Source organism: Dipteris shenzhenensis, chromosome 31, assembly GCF_047967505.1.
Source record: "Dipteris shenzhenensis isolate YYH24624 ecotype China chromosome 31, Dip_SZ_1.0, whole genome shotgun sequence".
Lineage (NCBI taxonomy): Eukaryota > Viridiplantae > Streptophyta > Polypodiopsida > Gleicheniales > Dipteridaceae > Dipteris > Dipteris shenzhenensis.
In genome coordinates, this window is record NC_141626.1 from 28,015,476 (window position 1) to 28,039,692 (window position 24,217).

The 24,217-nt window shown below is 42.7% G+C and overlaps 1 protein-coding gene across 4 annotated transcripts in view; it reads left to right on the forward strand.

The window, feature by feature from the left end:
* LOC147881293 (putative cyclic nucleotide-gated ion channel 20, chloroplastic) overlaps nt 1-24,217 on the forward strand; it is a 229,693-nt gene that overhangs the window by 39,126 nt on the left and 166,350 nt on the right. For all 4 annotated transcript variants that reach the window (XR_015543997.1, XM_087402227.1, XM_087402228.1 and 1 more), the window contains exon 3: nt 9,716-9,814. Coding sequence is in view for 3 of the 4 variants with exons in the window: in XM_087402227.1 (XP_087258353.1) it covers nt 9,716-9,814 (99 nt within the window). In the remaining variant the exon portion in view is untranslated. The remainder of the gene's footprint in view (nt 1-9,715; nt 9,815-24,217) is intronic.

A 24,217-nucleotide genomic window follows, 5' to 3' on the forward strand; every position in this document is an offset into this window, starting at 1 on the left:
GCAATTAGCATCTGTGGATGAGATTATTCCGGATGCCTCGTTGGTTTCTACAGTGTTGCAGGCCATCCCCGACATGTATCAGAATGTGTCCACTACTATGTGGCTTTTGATGAAAGGTAATCCCAATTTAATTACCTTCGATGAGCTTGTTTCTGTACTCTTGCAAGAGGAGCAGTCTAGATATAATAGGACCGTGATGCGTGTGGCCGATCAGGCTTTTATTGCCAGCCAAAGGCAAAGGTAAGGCTGCGTTTCAGGGGGGCAGCAAGCCCAAGAAAGATGCAGGCGCCATCTGGCAAGTATGAAAAAGAGGGTGATAAACCCAAGAAAAAGGGCAAGTGCAACTATTGTAGGAAGCCAGGACACTACATTAATGAATGTCTCAAGAGGCTTGAGAAGGAAAAGAGCAAAGGCATGGCAGTGACGGATAATGTCCCCAAGTCGGATAACAAAGAGGCTGCAAATTACACTTATACATCCTCCCATGATGAGGAATGGGCTTTTGCAGTGTTATGCAGTTACAATCCGTCTTTTCATGATGCATGCCTATCTGTGAGTGATGCCAATGTATGGTATTTTGAAAGTGGTGCTAGCAAGCACATTACCTCACAGAAGGATTTGTTTACATCTTATGCAGCTGGTTCTCATGGAGGCACGGTGACATGTGCCAACAACTCCTCCCACCTGTGCAAGGAATGGGAAAGATTGTACTTACGGCAGCAAATGGTGGTGCATTTACACTCTTTGATGATGATGAGTGCCTGGCATAAAAAAGAATTTGCTTTCAGTTTCAGCCCTTGCCGGTGGTGGCTTAATGGTGAAGTTTTTGGATGACAGATGCACCGTACATGACATTAGTGATGGTGATACAATTGTGGCTTCTGGAACTTTATGCCATGGTCTTTACAGACTTGATCACTATGAGAGTGCTTTGCATGATGCTTTATTCACCACCACCCCATCACAGTTGGCAAATGCTGAATTATGGCATGCTCGATTTGGCCATCTCAATTTCAGAAGTTTGCTGCGTTTACACAGCCATGAAATGGTGTCCGAAATGCCACACATACATACTCCGACTCGCCATGTATGCGAGGGATGTATCTTGGGGAAGATGCATCGCACACCGATTCCCTGTCAGAGCTGTCCGTAGATTACAGCTTATACACAGTGATGTTTGTGGTCCTATGAGGACTCCATCTATTGGGGGATATCTGTATTTTGTCACTTTCATTGATGATTTCTCTCGTTTCACGTGGCTCTACCCATTGAAGGAGAAGTCAGAGGTGCTTACAAAATTCAGACATTTTATTACTCAGGTTGAGAATTATGCCTCAGAAAAAGTGGGGACACTTCGCACTGATAGAGGGGGAGAATACATGTCCAAGGAATTTCATGCATATCTTGCAGAGAGAGTTATCATCCATCAGTGTACCACTCCATACACCCCAGAGCAAAATGGGCTCGCTGAAAGGAAAAACAGGTCGGAAATGGAGATGGGTAGATGGATGCTCAAAGGCAAAGGTTTGCCCAACAGGTTCTGGATGGAAGCTCTCATGTGTGCAAATTATGTACTTAACAGATGTCCCACAAAGGCCTTGCATAATCTCACCCTGTATGAGGCATGGCATGGTAAGAAGCCTTCTGTTGCTCATCTCAGAGTATTTGGTTGCTTGGCCTATGCACATGTGCCGCAGCAACATCGTACTAAACTTGATGATAAGGCTGTCAAATGCATTTTCGTGGGGTACAGTGTTGAGAGCAAAGGGTATCGGCTGTATCATCCATCCAGTAGGAGGATTATTACAAGCAGGGATGTCATTTTTGCTGAGGATTCCACTCAGCCATTGCTGTCCTGTCAAAAACAGCCTGATGTCTACTCGAGGGATGTGTTTGAACAAATGCTGCCCATGACAACTGAAGTTCCCTCATTTTCAGAACATTCCAGTTTGATTCCCCATGCTGTTACGCAGGCCGGTACAGCAACTAATCAGCCTATTGTGGCTGAACCACATATGCCTATAGATGAGGCAAATATTGACCAGGCAGTTGATGAGGAAAGGACAGCCATTCAGTCATCCAAACGAGTGTCCAGGTGGCTGATTGAAACATTACGGGACAGCAGGTTACATACTCCTTTGCGAGGACTCGTGCAAAATCTCATCATGCATCTGGGTTGTTTACTGATTATGCCTTTCAGAGCACATGCAGTGATGAAGAACCTCTGACATTTGAGGATGCTGCAGAGGACAGTAATTGGATGGCAGCCATGCATTCAGAATATGATTCTATCATGCAAAATGAAACATGGCACTTAACTGAATTGCCTCTAGGCAAAAAGGCCATTGGTACTAAGTGGGTCTACAAGATTAAGCGGAAGGCTGATGGTTCAGTAGACCGCTTCAAAGCAAGACTCGTTGCGAAAGGGTATGCTCAGCAAAAGGGTATTGATTTTGATGAAACCTTTGCCCCTACCTCTCGCATGACCACTATCAGATGCATGATTGCCATGGCAGCCCATCATGGATGGCAAGTACATCAGTTGGACATCAAAACAGCGTTCCTACATGGAGACTTGCATGAGGAGGTTTATGTTACACAGCCTCGTGGATTTGTGCAGGATGGAACACTTGGTGTGCAGGCTTCGCAAAGCTCTGTATGGCCTTAAGCAGGCACTTAGAGCTTAGTATGAAAAGATACACACATATTTGGTTGCCTAGGGATTCAGCAATAGTCCAACTGAGAGTACCCTCTATGTTAAAAGGACTTAGGATGTTTTTTTGGTCATTGTTTTATATGTTGATGACATGCTGCTCACAGGCCCCAATGAGCAAAATATTGCAGCCTTCAAGGCTGAATTACATTCCTCATTTGAGATGAGTGATCTGGGCCCTTTGCATTTTTATTTGGGCATTCAGTTTATATAGTGGGATGATGGTATTGTTCTGATACAAACTAAGTACATCCAGAAGTTGCTTCAGCGGTTCTCTTTCCAAGATTGCAAGCCAGTTGCAACTCCTGTGGAGACTGGGATGAAATTCAGCATTGAAGATTCTGGGGATGCTTTTGATCAGACATTGTACCAGCAGGCTGTGAGATGTTTGATTTATTTATGCAATACACGGCCAGATATTCAGTTTGGGGTCTCCTTATTGAGCAGATTCATGCATTGCCCAGGAATCAAGCATTGGCAGGCTGTTAAGCGGGTGTTCCGCTATTTGCACGGTAACTATGCACCTTGGTTTATTCTTTCCCAAGGGGGCTGATCCACAGCTGCATGCTTTCTGTGACTCCGATTGGGCAGGATGCTTTGACACAAGAGTGTCCACTTCAGGTTTTTGCTTCTACTTTGGGCAGTGATGCATCTCTTGGTTGAGTAAGAAGCAACCCTCCGTGGCCACTTCCAGTTGTGAAGCTGAGTACAGGGCAGCTTTCACAACCGCCGTTGAGTGTGTTTGGCTCAGCCGATTATTTGCTGATTTGGGTATGAGACAGGAGTCTGCTACCTCTATTTTTACAGACAGTCAGAGTGCTTTGGCAGTTGCGAAGAATCCCGTCTTCCATGCACGCACAAAGCATATTGAGGTTCATTATCATTATGCCAGAGAGAGATTGTTTGCCTTAGAAATCAGCATGATCTATTTGCCTACACATGACAATGTGGCAGATATATTCACCAAAGCATTGTCTCGTGAGAAGTTCGAAGGCTTTCGCAAGCTTCTGAACTTACTTCCTTTTGGTGATTGATATCACATTTGCCTTGTACACTTTCACCATATCACTCCAGGGGGGTTTGTTAGCACCTATGTGTTGGGAGTGTAGGGTGACACCTTAGGTGTAGGCCCGGGGCACTTTTTACTCCAACTAGTGGAGGTTTTTTCCCCCGAGCTTGGCAGGCACACTTCCATGTGACCTGCAGGGTGTGCTTAGCAAGCACAACCTTATCCATGTATATGATGTGACTAAAGACATCTTCTGAATCAATCATTCGAGCTTTTTGTGCTTGCTCTCTCCTCGTGTGTCTCGTCTCTGCACCAACATTCTTGAGGGTATCAGAGGATGGAGTGATTATCAGACCCCAGTATCTGGAGGTTAGCCTATGGGCTGGAGTGTTTGTGGGATGGGGGGGTGGTGTTATAAGTGCTACTTTCCAATCCCAAGCTTCAGCCAAGAATGGCCCATGTGGCAAAGATGGTTAGGAGCAGTAGTTGTGTGCAAAGTAGCAAGTCTGGGCTGAGGCTACTCTTGTTAAAAGTGGACATTGCCAAAGCTTTTGACACTGCACCATTTGATTTCATCTTGCAGACTATGCAATTATTAAGTTTGGGGGAAAATGCAGCACATCATTTATCGGCTATACTGTGACAATAAAGCCGTTTGCGTTCTGTCTGGAGATCTTCCTGATGAATGGACTCTTGATTGCTTGGTACATCAAGGATGTCCTCTCTGTGCGTTGTTATATGCAATAGCCACTCAACCGATGCTTCTAGACATGGATCATCTTGTGGCCATAGGTAGCTTGCATGGATAGAATACATGGAAGAAAGTCGACGATTACGTAAGCATATGATGATGACTTCTTCTTCATTCCCAAGAATAATGAGAAGGATATTTCGCAACTCATGCTTGCTTTATCATTGTTTAGTCTGGCTGCCTACCTGTAATTGAACTTTCAAAAATCTAAGCTTCTACCATTGCATGCAAAAGACTGGCATCACCTTCTATGGCCTGGCGAAATTGTTTCACGTTTGTAGCTTGTCTGTCATGTTGATTATCCTTTGGGGTGGACGGTCACTTGCTGCCAGCAAATGGATTGGGTGCTTTACTGGAAGTTAGCCACGTGGCCATTGCATGTTCCAATCCTCTAATTCTTTTAGCTTTTGATGATGTTTGGCAAGCAGGACATTACATGTGTCATGTCTAATATTATGGAGACGTTCTGGTGGTTAAAGCATGGCTGTAAGGACATTAGGTTACTTTCCATAGAGCACCTCTACTCGACAAAGATGCATGGGGGACTAAATATCCTTAATATTCACATATACATTTTGGCTCATAAAGCAACAATGATGCTTGAGTTTATGAAAGCTAAGCAGCCATGGGCTGTCATGATGCAGTTTTTGCACTTGATCACTGATGCCTTTTGCCATTGGCGGCCAACTCAATGAGGTTTTTTTCTTGGACGTATTGATGTTGGCTGATGTCGTGGTCGCCAAGTTGTATAAGGTCTTGTTGCCTCCCCCTTGGATTCAGATCGTGCAAATCAGATTTGGTCTATGACTTGTACTGCAACGTGGTGGCAGAAAAGATTGCAGCAACTTTGGAGTTGCAAAGTCCCTGTTCGCTAACAATGTTTCTTATGGCGGGTTATGCTCGGAGTTATTCCATTTGGACAATCCTTGGCACGCCAACACATTGCTTCTGCTACTTGTCACAGATGTTTGGCTCCGAGGGAGTCCATGGTCTAGATCTTTTGGCATTGCCTCGAGACTTGTGACTTCTTACCTTTTCTATAGCAACTTCTACAGGCACGTTTTATGGCTATTTGGGATCCACCTTGTTAGGTAGGGTATGATCTTTCTTTAGGCTAGGCTTGCTATTGGGCACTTTGGACTCTATGGAAGGATAGAAACCATAGAGTATTTGGTCGTCTGTCTCTAGTAAAGGTCCATTTCTTCCAAACATCTTTGTGGCAATCGTTCTTCAATTGTCTGTGTGCTCGTCATCTGGTTTGTCTTGCATACTTATCATACAACACTATATTTAGATGATGTAGTTGCATGTTCCCTATCTGGGATGACTCCTTGTAATATAAATACAGATAGGCTTCACCCAAACAAAAAAAATGTGCGTGCGCTCGTGTTTCAGCCTCAATGCCTTCAACTTCTCAATTGAAAGTAAAGGAAAAAACTTTGCGCAAGGAGACCTCTTCCATCATGTACTTGGAATGTCTTGTCATCGAGTGGGAACACACCACAAGAAAATATAGGGATTGGAATTACTTGGGCTGCAATGACAGCTAGTCATACTCTCTTTCCTAAAGAGGAAGTGGCTGCTCTTTTCTCTTCTCCACAGACGTTAGTTTCATCTCAGGGTCGTGGCCGGATTTTGAGGTTGAAATGCAAACTTGATCTTTCGGGTTCTTTAATGTAAATACTTTGTAATAGAGTGTCTTACTCTTAATGTACAGGGTCTAGGTGATCTGAGGAAATGGAAGCCGGTTTGGGGATATCTGCATTAATTGCAGCTTGACATAGTTGCATTGCAAGAGCATGATCAGCATATGTATGCTGGTCATCATGGGCATTTTTCTGGTTATGATATTTTCTATGCAGGAGAACATGCTTTTTCAGGTGAGGTTTTATTGGTGAAACATGAGTTTCAGCCAATGGTTCTTCTAAATGATATTCAAGGTAGATGGCTGATCATTCAATGTCCTATACAGGGGGAAGTCTTTGAATTTGCATCAGTCTATGTACCACAATCTTCTCGTAGTAGAGGTTTAATTTGGGCTGATATGCAAAGTTATCCCTGGAAACAAGATATCTTCATTTGTGGAGATTTTAATAATGCTTCTCAACCAGGTTACAATACTTCAGGTCATACTCACATGTTATACAAAAGGTCGTCTCAAAATATTTGCAGGGCTTTGTTATCAGATGGTGTTTGGACTTCTTCTAGGGCACAGCTTGCTGCAGCTTGTGTTTGACATTTTATTTATTGGAGAGAACTTTCAATTTGACATCAAGGCTTGCATAGAGTTCAAGGCATCTGATACACATGAGGCTACCATTTCTAAAACAAATTCAAGTAGTCATAGATTAAAGCTAGAAGACTCAGAGTTTAAAATACAATAGGTTTCCGAGGGAAAGGGAACTAAGGGAAAATGAAAATTAAGTTTTATTAAAATTATTTTTTCTTGAACAAACCAAAATGAAGAAAGAAGTTCTTTTACAAAAGATCTTAGGTATACAAAAGATCATAGGTATCGATCCTAAGAGGGAGGTAGTGAATGACAAATCACTACCGAATTCAATATTTCAGCAAGGCAAAAATTATTACAGCATGTCACTCTAATTGTCTCACCGGCATAGGCCTTGGATTTGGAAGCTCCTTTCACTGAACGAGAGCTAAGTGATGCTGTTAAATCATGTGGTAGATGGAAATCTCCTGGTTGGGATGGTCTAAAGGTAGAACTTTTCTTGGCTTTTTGGAATCTGCTGAAAATGCCTTTGTTGCAAACGATCAATACTGCTTGGCAAAATCAATATATGCCGGATTCTTGGAAGAAAGGGTTGGTCAAACTTCTTTCCCAAGAAGTCCATTTGTGAATATTAGCTGATTGGAGGTCTATTACTTGGATGCCGGTGATATACAAGATCATCACCAAAAATGGTGGTTGATCGGAATAAGGAATATTTACATGATGTCCTGTATCCAGCTCAGTATGGTTTTATTCCAAGACGGCATATTACTGATAATATTGCCAATGCTTATGTTGGGATTGAGTATGCCAAGTACACAGAGCAAGATGTGCTTATTCTGCAGGTGGATATTGCAAAAGGCTTTTGACACCAATGGGATTTTATAGCTCAGACTACGCAGGCTTTGGGATTTGGTCAGAAATTGCAGCATGTCATCTTCTGGCTTTATTAGGATAGCAAAGCTGTATGCATTTTGTCTGGAGACTTGTCATAGCCCTGGATGCTTCGATGTTTAGTTCTCGGCAAGGTTGCTCTCTCAGTGCTATCTTATATGCTATAGCCACGCATCCAATGCTTCGATATATTGATCACTTCGTGGCGACAGATATACTACATGGGCTGAAAATTCCTGCAAGTTGCTCATTGGTTGCTCAGGCTTATGCAGATGATTCATTCTTCATGCCAAAAAACACTCCAAGGGATCTTTCTTCGCTAATGCAGGCTCTCTCTTTGTATGGACTAGCTGCTGGACTTCACATTAATTTTCAGAAATCCCGTCTGTTGCCATTGCACTGTTAAGGATTGGCAAAGACTGCTCTGGCTGGGGGAAATTGTCCCACCAACTCAATTGATTCGTCATCTTGGATATCCTCTGGGTTGGAGCATTACTTGCCGTCAACCGATTGATTGGGTTCTTGCTAAATTGAAGAAAAATTTGGAATATTGGAAGTTGGCTACTTGGCCGTTGCACGTCTGTCTTTAAAGCATGGCAAGAAAAGCTTGCGGATACTTCAGTATAGAGATTATGTTCATGCAAATTGTATTAAGGGCTAAATATTCTTAATATTCATGTGCACATTTTAGCTCACAAAGGCAAAATGATGCTTCATTTTCTTCAAGATGATCAGCCTTGGCTATGATGCGCTCCTTACTTGTTCACATCACCACTCAGGCTTTTGGTTTTTGGCAACCCACGCAGTGGGATTTTCTTTTGGGCTACATTGAAGGCATAATCAAAGGTTGTCCTATATTTTCTCAGATGTTTCTAGATTGGAAGCATAATCTTTCACACTTGGCATGGAATGGAAGAGAATCTTTAGAGGGTAACTCTTTGCGAGCTGAGAGCATCCATTGGTCATGGGTTTTTTCTCCTCCCTTGGCGTTGCAGGAGCCCTGACACTCTTATTTTCTTAATATAGAAGGGATTTCCAATGTTGCTGATATTATTAAGGATGATGGCACTCTTTTATCCCTCCCTTTGGCTGCTGCAAAATATGGTTTGGGCATGGATTATCGTCCGGTATGGCAAGTCATTACTCGAATGGTTCAGCCATTTCAGTCAGTACTGCCTTTAGAAATTCAAGACAGGCTTCAAGATTGGACTCTTCTTTCTTTATACTCATCCATTCGTCCTTTGAAGCTGTCTTATATAATAGTCTCTTCTTTATATAAAGTTACGTTATCACCACCCTGGGTGTCCGACAGGGCCAATTAGATTTAAGCATTGCACCATCCACTCAAATGGTGGAGAAAGAGATTGAAATAGATTTGGCACTCCAAGGTTCCATTACGCCAACAGGTCTTTTTATGGCGTGTTCTGTTGGGGGTTGTTCCGGACAGCTTTTATCACGCAGACGTATTGCTCCAGCTATTTGTCGTCGTCGGTGTTTAGCTCCGAGGGAATTAGTATCTCATATCTTTTGGCATTGCCCTGAGACACAGAGCTTCTTGGGCATCCTTCGGCACAGATTGAGATTGCGATTTTCTTAGGCTGCTTTTGCCAAGCTTTTCTGGCTGTTTGGGATCTATCCTAGACGGCCCGATTTTGATTTGTTCTTTACCTGGGTTCGCTACTGGGTACTCTGGACTTTCTGGAAAGCTAGAAATCACAGAGTCTTTGGTGATCCAGTTTTTTCTACTTTTGTTTTCTTTAGTCATTCTTTGTAGCAATCGCCCTTCAATTGTTTGCAAACTCACTGTATAGATCAGGATGTATATTTGTCCTACATGGACATTTTCGCTTGATGTATTATTTCGGCTTGCTAGTTTTTTTCTGGATAGCTATCTTGTAATATAAAGCATTCAGAGTTTTCACCAAAAAAAAAGAGGGTGGCCACAACTTTGGAGTCTTGGAATGTTGGTTAGCCTTGAAAAGAGAGTTTGCAGGCTTGCTTCTTATGCTATTTTGCTTTATAAACCACATTTAAGACTGATATTGAAAACATGGTGAATCTATCTTATGCGTATGGAGCCAGTGATTCTTGTGGTGTTTTTCTTTTTCACTTCACCAGGGTTCATTTTGCATATATGTCAATTTGACCTTTTCAAAAGTGATAACAATTTTAAGGAGCGTAACAGATGCAGTTTACTTTCTTCACATGCTTTTGCAAGTAAGTGCCGAGCCTTTGCAGATGCATGCATTTACTTGTCTTATTAATCTACACTCTTTGTTGTGAATACAAGTGGGACGGGAACTTATAGAGTGATTTTGTTGTATGTGTTTGTGAAGGCTACTTAACAGTTCAAAATGCCAAGATTTTTAACTAAGGCCCAAATGGAAAAAATGGTTTTTTAAAACAAGCTATCACTTGAAAATGCAGAAACTTGACAAACTTGCCAATTTAATTAATAATCACTGCATCTACTTCCAGCCTATATTAGCTCTTTTATATTAAGATTTTGTAGAACTAAGCTTACAGAGTGATCTTGGGCAAGATTAACAGCAATGATCACAAGTTTCCTGCAATGTGGAATGTGGGGTAGATGGATAAACTGAAAGTGTTGGACGAACGCAAGGATATGTGAGATGATAGGTGACTGTGCGATATGACAGAACCAATTGAATGGATGAAGTTCATCTTTTCTTCTTGTAGAAATACAGATTGCTAAAACAATGAATTGATTGCAGGGAGGTCTTGTTTGACTGCTAATATCTACTCTCTCCCCTTAGGAAAATGGGAACGGTGAAGAACCGAGGAATGCTCTGCTCTTTAGGGAGCTGCCAAAATCTATGTATTTGTGTCTAGCAATTGAATGGCCAGCATACTACCTTTCCAAGGCCTTTTTGTAGTAGTCCAAAACGTGTGTGGCATAGGATAACACTAGCTTGGCTGGTTGTTGAAAGAGTTTATATATGTCAGATTTGCATGTTTGCTTCTTTTTTTGTGCTGGAATGCAATATAGCTGAGAAGTGTGTAGTCAATTACCCCCCTATGGCACATCCCCACTCTTTTGTCTCTTGGGAGGCCTTTTGTTCTGTCTCACATAAATCGAAATTGGGATTTATTTCCCTGTATAGTATGCCATTTTGTTTTTTTCTTTCCACCTTGTTTCTAAAAGTTTTGCAGCACCCAGTCCCTATCCTTGTCTGTGAGATCTATAGCATAGATTTCCCAATACATTATCCATTCCAGTCCCGTGTTGGATATGATCGCCTTAAATGTCCTGCAAGGCAATCTCTTCATGTCGATCTTTGCAATGCATTATGTGTTGGCATAGTGCGTTGCCAAAGGTAACACAGAAATTTCAGCTATACGAATAGGGTAGTAGTTTTGCACCTTGACTCCCGATTCTTTTATGATGGATGTGTTTTGTATCATTTCTATTCTCTACCAGCACTTTTTGAGAGATCAATGTCTGTTATGGCAGCAAAGTAATGGTATATCTCGCAATCCCTATGCTGCTATGTAACCATCTAGCCATTAATGTAGGCCGAACAGAGTTCTGGAGAGACGACACTCCTCAATTTTGTCACTTATTTTGAACTTCTCATCTTTGATCGATACATCCATGAGGGAGACTCTCATAAAGTCTAAATGTAGCTTCGTCAGCTCTTGCAAGATTTATCACATCCCATGTTTTTTCCATGACGTTCTTACAAATGTCTTCCTAAAAAATCACTGAAAATGCATTTTCAGAGCGAGAGAGAGAGAGAGAGAGAGAGAGAGAGAGAGAGAGAGAGAGGTAACAAGATAAAATAAGATCTATGAGATGGTAGAATTAGTTCTTTTCTGCTAAAGACAAGTTTACTAAGGAATAGAGTGTCAAACCTTTGTCGATAAGTGGGGGCAACATTTTTGAAGAGCTACAGTACTGCTGAATGGCACCGAACAAAAGATCCTTGTTTTACACACATGTTGAAGACTGCGAATGTTTGGCTTTGAGCTTTCCTTCAAAATCAGAATCTTCAAAATTTCACCTCATAAGAATCGACCTTCTATCTGTGTGCCACTTTTTGGAAGGTCAAGAGGTAGAACAACTTCATTTTGAGTGGAATATTTCCTTAGACATGGAGTTCCTGTTTTTCTAGACTCATTAGTAGATTGTTAGAAAGAAAGAAAGAAATAAATTTTATTAGAGTTTTCGGAAGACCGATGGGTCTATGAGACTGAAAGAAAACCTGATACAAATCATAGTAAGGGTGGAGCTACTGAAACAAGCATCATCACCCGTGCTGAATCCTAAGTTTGATCATACATAATCAAATACATCTAGATGTAACAATGAAAAGAAAAGGACTGGAGCAGAGCGGAATCCTTCGTATGTCATGTCGCCTTGGTTGGTGCATAGCCGGTGATGGGATGTTGCCGCCCGTCAAGGGGTGCCATGCGTCTCGATCTCTTGAACAAGGCTCGATGCAAGACCAGAGCCATCGTGACTCCCGTGGGACGTATCCCGGGTCTAAACAATGACGGGAGGTCCCCCATAGTGATCTGTGTGTCCCCTTGATGTCTCGTGTATCGTGTTGCGGTCGTCGGGTCGGGGTCTCTGTCACATTGATAAGAAAAAAAAGTAAAGACAACCAGGAATTATGTACTTCACCACGTTAGATAGCTGAGACTTCATAGGGATCAGCTGCAATGTGGGCTCGTAGATGATGAGCTTATGAATCAGATTCCAGAGTGTGTGTCTTTGTAATAGGCACCGAGACAAACCCCCACAAAAACTGACTGAACATAGATCACACTGACTCAGAGAGAACCAAAAGACTACACAGCCCAAAACAGACTGAACTTAGAACTGAACTTTCCCCCAAAACTCAGAAAACAGTCAGCCTCAGAATACTATGAACCCACAGCCCACACTCCTAAGCTTCCATCAAGAACAACAGCTCATAATTCTAGCAAAGCTGCAACAGCGCCTCCTCCTCTCCCTCTCTATCAGTATTCAGAAATCTCCTGCGATCAAATCAACATAAGATCACAACCATGTCAAAGAGGCTTTCGATTCCTTTAGGATAACTTCTCTTCCCTCACAAAGCAGCAGATCAGTGATTGACGAACATCTGCAGCAAGCATCAATGGCCTAACTCCTTTAGGACAACCATCATTGATGCAGGTCACGATCCATTGCGCCTTAGCCTGCAATTCCTTGGTCCCTCTATCTCTTTGCATACGGAGTTCATGGAGTCTCTGTCGCCCAAAATCTTTCAGCTAGCAGACAACGATACACAGCTATGCCTTAAGCTGTGTTAATCCATAGATCATCACCAACTATGCACAAACCCAATAGAAGACACTTCCAGCAATAGCCCTGCTGCCTTCATTTCTCACGGAGAGACTAGCTCACATTTATAGCGTCACCGGCACAGCCACATAGCTTCCTCAATCAGGAAAAAAACAGAGCCCTTCCATATGATCTCAGCCAGACCACGATTCTCTGCATCAGCTCACGTGCAAACAATGACTGTCCTACCTACGTAGTAGCTATGCTCAGCCAACGAACAACAGCTCGTAATCTTTGGAGATCCCCAGCGCCAAGGTCTTCTCAGCGCACACACCCTCTTTCATCTATGAGAGCCCCCTTCATTTTTCGTCGTTCAGCTTCCTCTTCTCGGAGCCCCCCTTGCATCGTAGATCCTTCCAGTGTTAAATTGAATCAGCTCCCAGCTGCCATCTCCACGTAGCTCCAGCTCACAGCCTAGAAGCTCCCCTTCATCCATCACGTAGCCACCTTTGCATGAGCAGGATGCCTTTCCAATCAGTCCAGCCACCTCAGCCCAATTTGCCACCTCATCAGTGACATTTTACCACTCTCAAGACATTTCCCCCAAATCACATTAAATACACATTTTGGACCTTTAGTCACACAATTCCCACACACATTAGCATGCACATTAAAGCTTGCATGCAACCCCATACACACACATGAAAATCCCTTTGACATGGACACCATAACATATCAAATTCCTGTAACATGCAAGTGCACATTGACTAAAAAATATTATAAGCAAGCATGATATTTCTGAGTTTTGGATGTAAGATCCTCTTACTGATTTGCTGACACTGTAGGCATGGCCTGCACCAATGTCTTATGTCTCTCTGGATGGATGGCCACACATACCCTTCTGTAAGTATTTTCCTCAGCATGATTTTGAAAGCAAAATGTCCTCCACATACTCCCTCATGATTAGCTTGTAGAATATGAGAAACTTCCTCATGCTAGGGAATTCTTCTGAGTACTAGATCAGCCCCTTTCACGTAAAGAACATCATCTATCAGACAATAAGTACAACTTTTAATAAATCTGTATTTTCTTTGTTTCGGAACTTCTTCAGGCACTTTATCAGTTAACAGGAAGCTTTCCTCACAAGCTAATGTCTTCCTTCCTTTGTATAAGGGCTCCTGCACTCCTACTGCATCAACATAAGCTGCTGTAATTTCTTGCGCAGCATCATGTGCATTTACATTCTTACCTCTTTCAATATGCTGGAGTGTCCAGGCATCCAATTGATTTAATAGTTTCTTCACCGTGCTTATCCATCTCTTCAAATAAACATGCTTAACCTTCCAGACACCTAAAATTTGCTTCACAACCAACAGAGCATCTCCCTTAATCATGAGTCTCTTAATACCCAGACTAATGCATACTTTCAAACCTTCGAAGAGGGCTGCATATTCAGCTTCATTATTACTACTGGCTTCAAGCTGAATTCCCATTTTCCGAATCTCATTTCCTCCACTTTTATTTAAACTTTTTTTGTAAGATCCATCAAAGTGTAAAACAAATGCATCTTTTAGTAATTTTTCTTCATTCATGTCAGTGTTCTTCTCCACGTCTTCAACGAAAATAGGTCCTTCCTTATAGGTGAGGAGATCAGCCAAGAAAGCTTTGGTAGAGTTCTCAACCAAGAAGGTTAAAGAGTACTCTTGTAACTCTACTATCCATTTAATCATGCTCTTGGAGATGTTTGTACTATTCAACATATGAGGCAGTAGTGAACATGAGGTGAGAACCATTAAAGGCCTAGACAATAGATAAGACCGAAATCTCCTACAGGCATACAAGAGGCTAGCCAGGACCAATTCAGCCGCTGAATACTTCCTTTCTACTTCACTCTTCATCCTACTGGCATAATAGACTGGCCTCATATATCTAGAACCCTCTCCCTCTCCCTGCTGCAAAAGAATAGCACCAATAGCATCTGGTCTTACAGACGGATTCACATAAAAAGTCTTGGAATAATCTGGTGGCTTTACACTTGAAATATGAGTCAAGGATTCCTTAACTGCCTCAAACACCTCTTCACTCTTTGTTGTCCATTTCAGAGGCTCAGATTTTACCACCTACTGAAGAGGATACAAAATTTGAGATAACATATGAATAAATCTCGACAGATACTTCACCTTGTGGAGAAAGGTATGCAACTGCTAGGTATTCTCAGGAGAGGACAGCATAACTAAAGCTTTTACTTTACCTGGATCTGGCTCAATCGCATTCTCAGATACAATATGCCCCAATATTTTAATGCTGGTCTGAGCTAACTGAGTCTTCTTAGGATTTAATTGACCACCATTATTATCAATCTCATAGAATACCTAATCCAGCTTTCCACAGTGCTCCCTTCTTCCACTGTACACACAGATGTCATCAATAAACACTTTACAAAATTTATCCAGGAAAGGTGATAAAATCAGATCTGAATTCTCTTGATAGTGCGAGGGGCCGTTGGTAACTCCAAAAGGCATTTTCCTGTAACAAAAACAGCCCCAGGGGGTAATGAAAGTAGTCTTGATTTGATCCTCTTGGGCTATGGCTATCTGGAAGTACCCTGAATATCCCTCACACAAGCTGTACATTTCATGACCCGCCACTTTATCAAGAATATCATCCAGAAAAGGTAGAGGATAGTGGTTTCTCTTTGTCACTGCATTCAGAGGTTTGTAATCAACACAGACTCTCTATTTGTCTACACCTTTTGGCACTATGACCACAGGAATTATCCAATCAGAGTGAACTACAGGATAAATTATTCCTGCCTTGAGAAGCTTATCTACCTCTTCCTTCTGCACATCTCTCTGTTCTGGGCTTAATCTCCTTATTTTCTGAAAAACAGATTTGGCACCTTCCTTCAGCTCAATCCTCAGAGGTTTCCCTTTAAATCCCCTGATCTCCTCATAAGAGGTGATAAACAAATTGGGGTATTTCTGCAACATCTTCAAATATTCTTCTTTCTCCTCAGCATTGAGAACAGGATTCAATGATTGCTCAATCAACACATGGGTTGATTCTTGAGAACATTTGGGTTGCATTAAATCCTCGATAACCTCAAACCTATCCACCTCTTCCTCACCGAACCCTGCTGCCCCCACAAAATCTACCTGTGAATCCTCATCCTGCTAGTTAGGGGTACTTTTCTCTCTTTAAGAGGTTTTCCCCCCTAACCGCAATTAGTTCACTAACTATGGTTAGTGACTACTAAGGTTTTGTCACTAGGACAAAACCTTATCTTTCTCCTCACATTTTGTACTCTCACACTCTCTTCTATTTGCAACTTAGCTTTCAGCTTCCAAGCTTCCAGCTCTCACTGTCTCTTGCTCTCTCTCACTCACCATCTACTCACATTTGGTATCAGAGCGGGTTCAAGAACTCCGTGCTCCTTGCTCCTTTCAGCTCTTGCTCTTTGCCTTCAGCTCCAACCTCCCCGTTCAGCTCCAGCTACAGTCTGCGACACCTCGTCTGTACAGTTCGTACGACTGTACAGAATCCTACCGTACTGCTTACCTGCTCGCCGTACTGTTCACCGATCTGCGCCAAAGAGCACCGTACAGTTCTGCGCCAAACAGCACCGTACAACTCTTCGTGGTCGTCCGTACAGAGCGTACCGTACTGCTCGTCCGTACACCCGCGTACCGTACTGCTCGTTTGTACACCCACGTACCGTATAATTTCACCGTACAGCGCAGTACATCGTGTACTGTACATGTCATCATACCTGTGTTCCGTACCTGTTGCAGTCGTACTTGCATCACCTTCCGTACGAAGTTGTACTTGTAGTACTTGCTATCGGTGTACTTGCGTGTACACATTGTACAACAGGTAGTTGTACCTGTTTCCGTACAGGTTCCTCTTTTCGTACACCTTGTCATCACCATACGATTCTGCGTCATCAGCACTTTGTCGTACATCTGCACGTGTGGCAGATTTGTACCTGTAGATCCGTACAGGATTTCCTTCATCTGCAGGTTCACAGTTACTTGCAAAGCAAACATTACAGATAGATCTGCAAATTTGGGGCTTTTGTTCAGAAATTGCAAATTTGGGGTTTTTGGTGAATTTGCCCCTTTTTGATTGCAATTTCAAGCACAAAATTTGGGGCTTTCAGCTTTGCAGTACAATTTCTTGAAGAAATTTGGGGATTTTGTGATTACACTGCAATTTTGCAGTAAAATTTGGGGCTTTTGCAGACAGAGCGCAATTTTTGCAACATTTGGGGCTTTTGTTCAATGTGCCCCTTTCTGGTTGCAATTTTAGGCCTATTTTGGGGCTTTTGTGTTGGGAGAGCAATTTTTGGAGTATTCAGTTCATACTGCCTTTCTTGGAGTGTTTGAAGCACTTTTGGTAGATTTTGGAGAGTTTTTGATGCTTGGACAGATTTCTGACAGTGCAAGTACAGAAATCTAAGTTGCATTTACAGCCCGTGCTTGGCTGTGTTTTTTGGGAGTTGTGCATTGAATTCAGCTTAGTATTTGCTTCAATCTCTTTCTCAGATATGGCCCATCAAAACCAGAATGACTTCCAGTTCGGTGGTCTTTCACAGGAAGACAAGTTGGATGGTACCAACTACTCCCTCTGGAGTTTCATGGTACGCAATATTCTGATTTCTCGCAATTTATGGGATTATGTCAATGGGGATGAGATCCGACCAGCAGATATTGCACCTGCTACCCCTCCTCAGCAAGGAGGTGGAAGAGGTCGTGCATAGGGTGCAGCTGCAGGACAAGTTGTTGGTGCAGCTACAGTCACTACTCCAGAGCAGAAGAGATGGGATTCACGGGATGCCTTAGCTTTATCATGCATCTCTCTTTCAGTGAAAAGATTTATCATTCCGCATATCCGGTCGTGTAAGACCTCCAGGGCAGCGTGGGATATTTTGGAAAGCATGTATGCAGCTCGGAATGATGCAAGGGTATCTTTCTTGAAAAGAGAGTTGAGTAATATACATATGGAAGAGGGTGACTCCATGTCAGTCCACCTCACAAAGCTACAGGATCTCAGAGAGCAATTGTTAAACATAGATGAAATTATTCCTGATTCAGAGATGATTACAACCACTCTGAATTCTCTTCCGGAGTCTTATCTCAGCTTTCATACCTCGCTGAACTTATCATTGAGGGGGGGTGCAAATCCTCTCACTTTTCATGAGTTGATAGGACTTCTGCTTCAGGAAGAGCAGACCAGGAAAAATTTGGCCTCACGTGCAGGTGAACAAGCCATGCTCTCAAAATTTAAATAAAAAACAAAGGGACAGGCAAAGACATCAGTAAATCAGCCTTCCAGTGGGCCAGGACAGCCTTCACAAAAGGCTAAAAATGATGCAAGTAAGCCCAAGAAGAAGGGTTTTTGTCACTACTGCAAAAAGCCAGGTCATCACATAGCAGAATGCAGTAAAAGGCTTGCAAAAGAAAAGAAAAACAGCGCAGGTATGGCTGTTTCAGATTCAGCTCCTCATGCATCTGACAGTGGGGATGTTGCAGCCAACTTCGTTGGACAGGATTATGCCTTTTTATCTTGCATTTCAGATTCTAGGTTGGCTGTTCCAGATGCTCGGGATAGTACAGCCACTTGCAGTGATGATACATATGCATTTTTGACTTGCAGTTATGACTCTTCTATGGATGCATCTGCTTTTAGTGTCAATGAAACACTGAATACTTGGTATTTTGACAGCGGTGCATCCAAGCACATCACTTCTAGGAAGTGTCTTTTTACTTCCTTGCATCCACCTCCTGTTGGTAAGAAAGTCACTTGTGCCAACAACTCATCATATTTAGGACGTGGCACAGGAGATGTTGAGCTCACTGCCATTGATGGCTCAATTTTCAGACTTTCAGATGTCTTATATGTGCCTGGCATAACCAAAAATCTCCTTTCAGTGTCCACTCTTAACAGAGGGGGATTTTAGGTCATCTTTGAGAATGACAAATGTGCTGTCCGAGACAGGGAAGATGACTATGCCTTAAGGTTATCTGGTACTCTGCTGCGTGGGCTTTTTCAGCTTGATATTTTTGAGAAAAGAGCAGCCCATGCTCTTGTAGTTTCTACCCCTACAGCTGCCATGCAGAATGCAGAATTATGGCATGCCAGATATGGCCACATGCATTACAACAGCTTGATGACACTTCAGAAATTTTCCATGGTTGATGCATTGCCACCTCTTGAGATACTTCCTCCACATGCCTGTGAAGGGTGCATTTTAGGTAAGATGCATAGATTCCCCTTAAAAAAGGATGGTTCAGTTAAAGCTGTCCGCAAATTACAGCTTATACACAGTGATGTCTGTGGTCCCATGAGGACTCCATCGTTGGGTGGTCATCTGTACTTCGTTACATTTATTGATGACTACTCCGATTTTACTTGGGTTTATGGGTTGAAACAGAAATCTGAAGTGTTCATGGTGTTTAAACACTTTTCAGCCATGGTTGAAAATGAAACCGGACTCAAGATACAGACATTGCGCACAGATAGAGGTGGGGAATACCTATCTGCAGAATTTGATGTTTTTTTGAAAGGCAAGGGTATTGTGCATCAGCTCAAAAAAATGGCAAAGCTGAGAGGAAAAATAGAACCCTCATGGAGATGGACAAATGTATGCTGAAAAGCAAACACATGCCTCACAGATTCTGGCTAGAGGGTTTAATGTGCGCCTATTACATTCTGAATCGGGCTCCCACTAAGGCTTTAAAAACAAAAGCTCCTTATGAGGTCTGGAATGACTGGAAGCCTTCAGTGGATCACTTCTGAGTCTTTGGATACCTTGCTTATGCTCATGTGCCAGTTGAATTTAGGCACAAGTTGTCAGATAAAGCCATCAAATGCATATTTGTTGGTTACAGTGCAGAAAGCAAGGGGTACCGTCTCTACAATCCTGCTACACGCAAGATCATAGTAAGTAGAGATGTGATATTTTCTGAAAATTCAGCTCACACTCAGGCTGAATTTCAAATGCCTTCGTCTTCAGAGGATGTCTTTGAGGGGTTGCTACCCATTGCCTTGGGTTCCCCTGCTGATTTTTCTGATGCAAGTCAGAATTTACAGAAACCTCCAGATGCTTCAGTTCCGCCACAGGATGTCTTGCCCTCTCCACAGGCAGTGGAACAGGTGGTGCAGCAAGAAATTGCAGACATACATGTAGCAAAAACAGTCCCAAACTGGCTGTTACAGACTCTCATGGAGAGTAAAATTGATGCTCTGTTATCTGGCAGGACTCGCAGTGCAGCAAGGCACATGGAAGGTGCTAATTTAGTGGAATCAGCATATGCAGGTACTCTCCTTGATGAGGAGGAGCCTGCCACATTCAAAGAGGCAAAGGATAATGTGCATTGGATGAGTGCCATGCACGATGAGTTGCAGTCCATTGCAAAAAATCAGACTTGGGATGTTGTGGACTTGCCACAGGGTAAACATGCCATTGGCACACGATGGGTTCTCAAGGTCAAACGGAAGCCAGATGGCTCCATTGACAGATATAAGGCAAGGCTGGTTGCTAAAGGCTATGCTTAGAAAAAGGGCATAGATTATGAGGAGACATTCGCTCCTACATCCCGGATGACCACCATCCGATCAGTTATTGCAATGGCTGCACATTTTGAGTGGAATGTTCATCAGTTGGACATAAAAACAGCCTTCTTAAATGGGGATTTGCTGGAAGAGGCTTTGAAATTACAGCAAATGCACTTCAAGTATGCAGGCTCAACAAAGCTTTATATGGGCTGAAACAGGCCCCTCGTGCATGGTATGCCAAGATCCATGCCTTTTTGACCAGCAAGGGGCTGCACAATAGTCCTACTGAGAGCACCCTCTACATCAAGATGGATGGGGGGGAAATTTTAGTCATCCTTCTTTATGTCGATGACTTACTGCTCACAGGGTCCAATGAAGACAAAATTGCAGATTTCAAAGCTGATTTGCAGACCAACTTTGACATGTCAGATTTGGGGATGCTTCACTTTTATTTGGGGATCCAGTTCTCTCAAGAGAGACGTGGCACTGTTATGTCTCAGTCCAAGTATGTTCAGAAACTCTTGGACAGATTTAACATGCATGAGTGTAAGCCCATAGCCACTCCCATGGAGCCGGGGCTGAAACTCACAATGCATGATGCAGGAGAATCAGTTGATGCCACACTTTACAGTCAGGCTGTTGGATGCCTCATATATCTCTGCAACACTAGACCTGATATTCAGTTTGCAGTATCTCAGGTGAGCAGGTACATGCACAGCCCAAAAACTATGCATTGGCAGGCAGTTAAGCGCATCTTCCGTTATTTGCAAGGCACAAAGTCTTTTGGCTTGCTATTTCCCAGGGGGGGTGACTTGCAGATGCATGCCTACAGTGATTCAGATTGGGCTGGTGATTATGACACTAGGCAGTCCACTAGTGGCAATTGTTTCTTTTTGGGTAAATCTTGCATTTCCTGGCTGAGCAAGAAAAAATCTACAGTGGCTACCTCATCATGTGAAGCTGAGTACAGGGCAGCTTTCACAGGAACAGTTGAATGTGTCTGGCTGCGACATCTATTTGCTGATCTTCATCTGTCTTTGGAGGGTCCTTCTTCAATTTTGACTGATAGTCAGAGTGCCATTGCAGTGGCAAAGAATCCAGTGTTTCATGCTCGCACGAAGCACATTGAGGTTCACTATCACTACGTCAGAGAGAAGTTGCATGCAGGAGAGATCAGTATGATCTTTGTGTCCACGCATGACAACGTTGCAGATATTTTCACCAAAGCACTACCACGTGAAAAGTTTGAGGCATTTCGCAGTGCCCTGAACTTATATCCGTTTGGTGATTGATCAGTCTTGTACATGACATTGGCACTGTAGGGGGGTGTTAGAATTATAGATATAATTCAGCAGTGACCAATGTAATATAATAAGCTAGTTAGGGGCACTTTTCCCTCTTTAAGAGGTTTTTCCCCCTAACCGGAGTTAGTTCACTAACTATGGTTAGTGACTACTAAGGTTTTGTCACTAGGACAAAAGCTTATCTTTCTCCTCACATTTTGTACTCTCACACTCTTCTATTTGCAACTTAGCTTTCAGCTTCCAAGCTTCCAGCTCTCACTCTCTCTTGCTCTCTCTCACTCACCATCTACTCACACATCTACCAAATCCACCAATGCTATTGTTCCTTCATCACTTTTTGAAGTCACCGAACTCTCATCCTCACTGCTGGTTTCGCTTCTCTCTTCCTCTTCACTTGTTGAATCTGAAACTTCAGCCCTGCTTACCATATCGAAATTCAATTTCTTCCCATTCGTATGTACAGAAAAGATTCCTTTCTGCCAATTCTGAATTGCACCTTAACCCTGCAGGCATCACATGACAATCCACTCGACATGAAACACTGAATGCCTCAACCTCCAACCAGGTACTATCGCTAAAGTCTTCACCTTGGAGTGGTTTGCCATTCTGATGCGATAACTAGAGGAGTGGGATATCTTCAGTCCTAATCTCTCCACACAAGCCTGAGTAATCACACAAATCTGTGCACCCCCATCTATATAGGTCTCTCCAAAACCTTTTCCTTTATGCCAAGCTTCTACAACGGGTAAAAGATCTAGCAACTCTGAGACAGACATCAGCTTAATCATACCTTTATGAGATTTACAGATTCCAGAGGTACTAGGCTGACCTGCATCTTTTACTTCTACACTATGATCATTCACCCTATTATTTAACCCTGTTGGCAATGGATAAACATCACCTCCCGCACAAGAAGGCTTATCACAGTGTGTGCTGTAATGTCTGCACTCTCCACAATTAAAGCACTGGACACAAGGTGCAAATGATCCTTGACCTCGTCCTGCCTGCCACGGGCCTGAATTATATGCTGCCTCTGCCATAACCACCCGATGATCTACCTCTTTCCCTACCATTCATCAAATTCAAACTCAAACTCTTCATAAGCTCCGACATTTCATGAATTCCTTCTTTTATATTCTCCTCCTTCTTGACTTCATGCTTCTGTATTTCTGGCTTCACATGAGAGAGAATTTCAGGCACATGTTGAACCATTGGCATCTCTTGCATCGTTTGTGACAATCTTATCTGCTTCCTCTCCTTCTCTTTTGCTACCCTGAGAGCATCCTCATAAGTGACCAGCTCTTTACATTCAATCTTTATCCTAATCTCCGGCTTCAGACCAACAACAAACCTGTCTTTTTTTATGACTCTAGGAGAAATTTCAGGTAATAAGGCCACCTGCCATTTATTCCACAACACAGTGAACTTACCGACATACTCATCCACTAGCTGAGTTGGCTGTTGCTGCAATAAACATAACTCTCGCCAAATGCCATCAGGATCTCTAACGCACACGAACTTGTCCAAGAAAGCTGTCCTCACCTTTGGATAAGTCGGGTTTCTGTGAGCACCCTGGATCATCACGCATCCTTGCAGAGAAAGTCTGCAGACAAGTTCTCGCTTCTCCCAACAGACGAAAGGATAGAATTTGAAGAAGGATTTCTGGAGCATTCTTGTCTTTAATAAGAGCTGTGAACTCCAAGCACTCTAAAAACCTCTCTGGGTTTTCATTGGGCAACCCGTGAAATCGAGGAAATTCATGAGCCATCTTTCCTCTTGACTAACTTATCTCAAACACACTTCCAACCAGAAATACCACCCAACCTCTTTTGGGAAGAAAACAAAAATAATCACTCTAATGAAGAAAACTTACCCTGCATCTGACTGGCATTCTTCTTCCTAAGAGCAATCACTTTCAAAGCCTTTTGAACCTTAGCACGGAGACGTATCACCCGAAGTTCAACATCAAGGCATCTATCTCTCCTGTATCTATCTCTCCTGTGTCCACACTCCCCACATAACTCACAATGAATCACTCTCATGCAAGGCTTTGTCTTCATAGTTTCAATCCCTAACCATAGAGAAATTTAAGCAACATTCCTCAGCCAATCTTCTGGGCTGTTTTGTCTTGAGTACCCAATCTCAATTCAAAACTCCTCCAGTCACCAGCAGGATCGCCAAAAAAAGATGATAAGAAAAGAAAGGAAAGACAACCAGGAATTATGTACTTCACCACGTCAGATAGCTGAGACTTCATAGGGATCAGCTGCAATGTGGGCTCGTAGATGATGAGCTTATGAACGAGATTCCAGAGTACGTGTCTTTGTAATAGGCACCGAGACAAACCCCCACAAAAACTGACTGAACATAGATCACACAGACTCAGAGAGAACCAAAAGACTACACAGCCCGAAACAGACTGAACTTAGAACTGAACTTCCCCCCAAAACTCAGAAAACAGTCAGCCTCAGAATACTATGAACCACA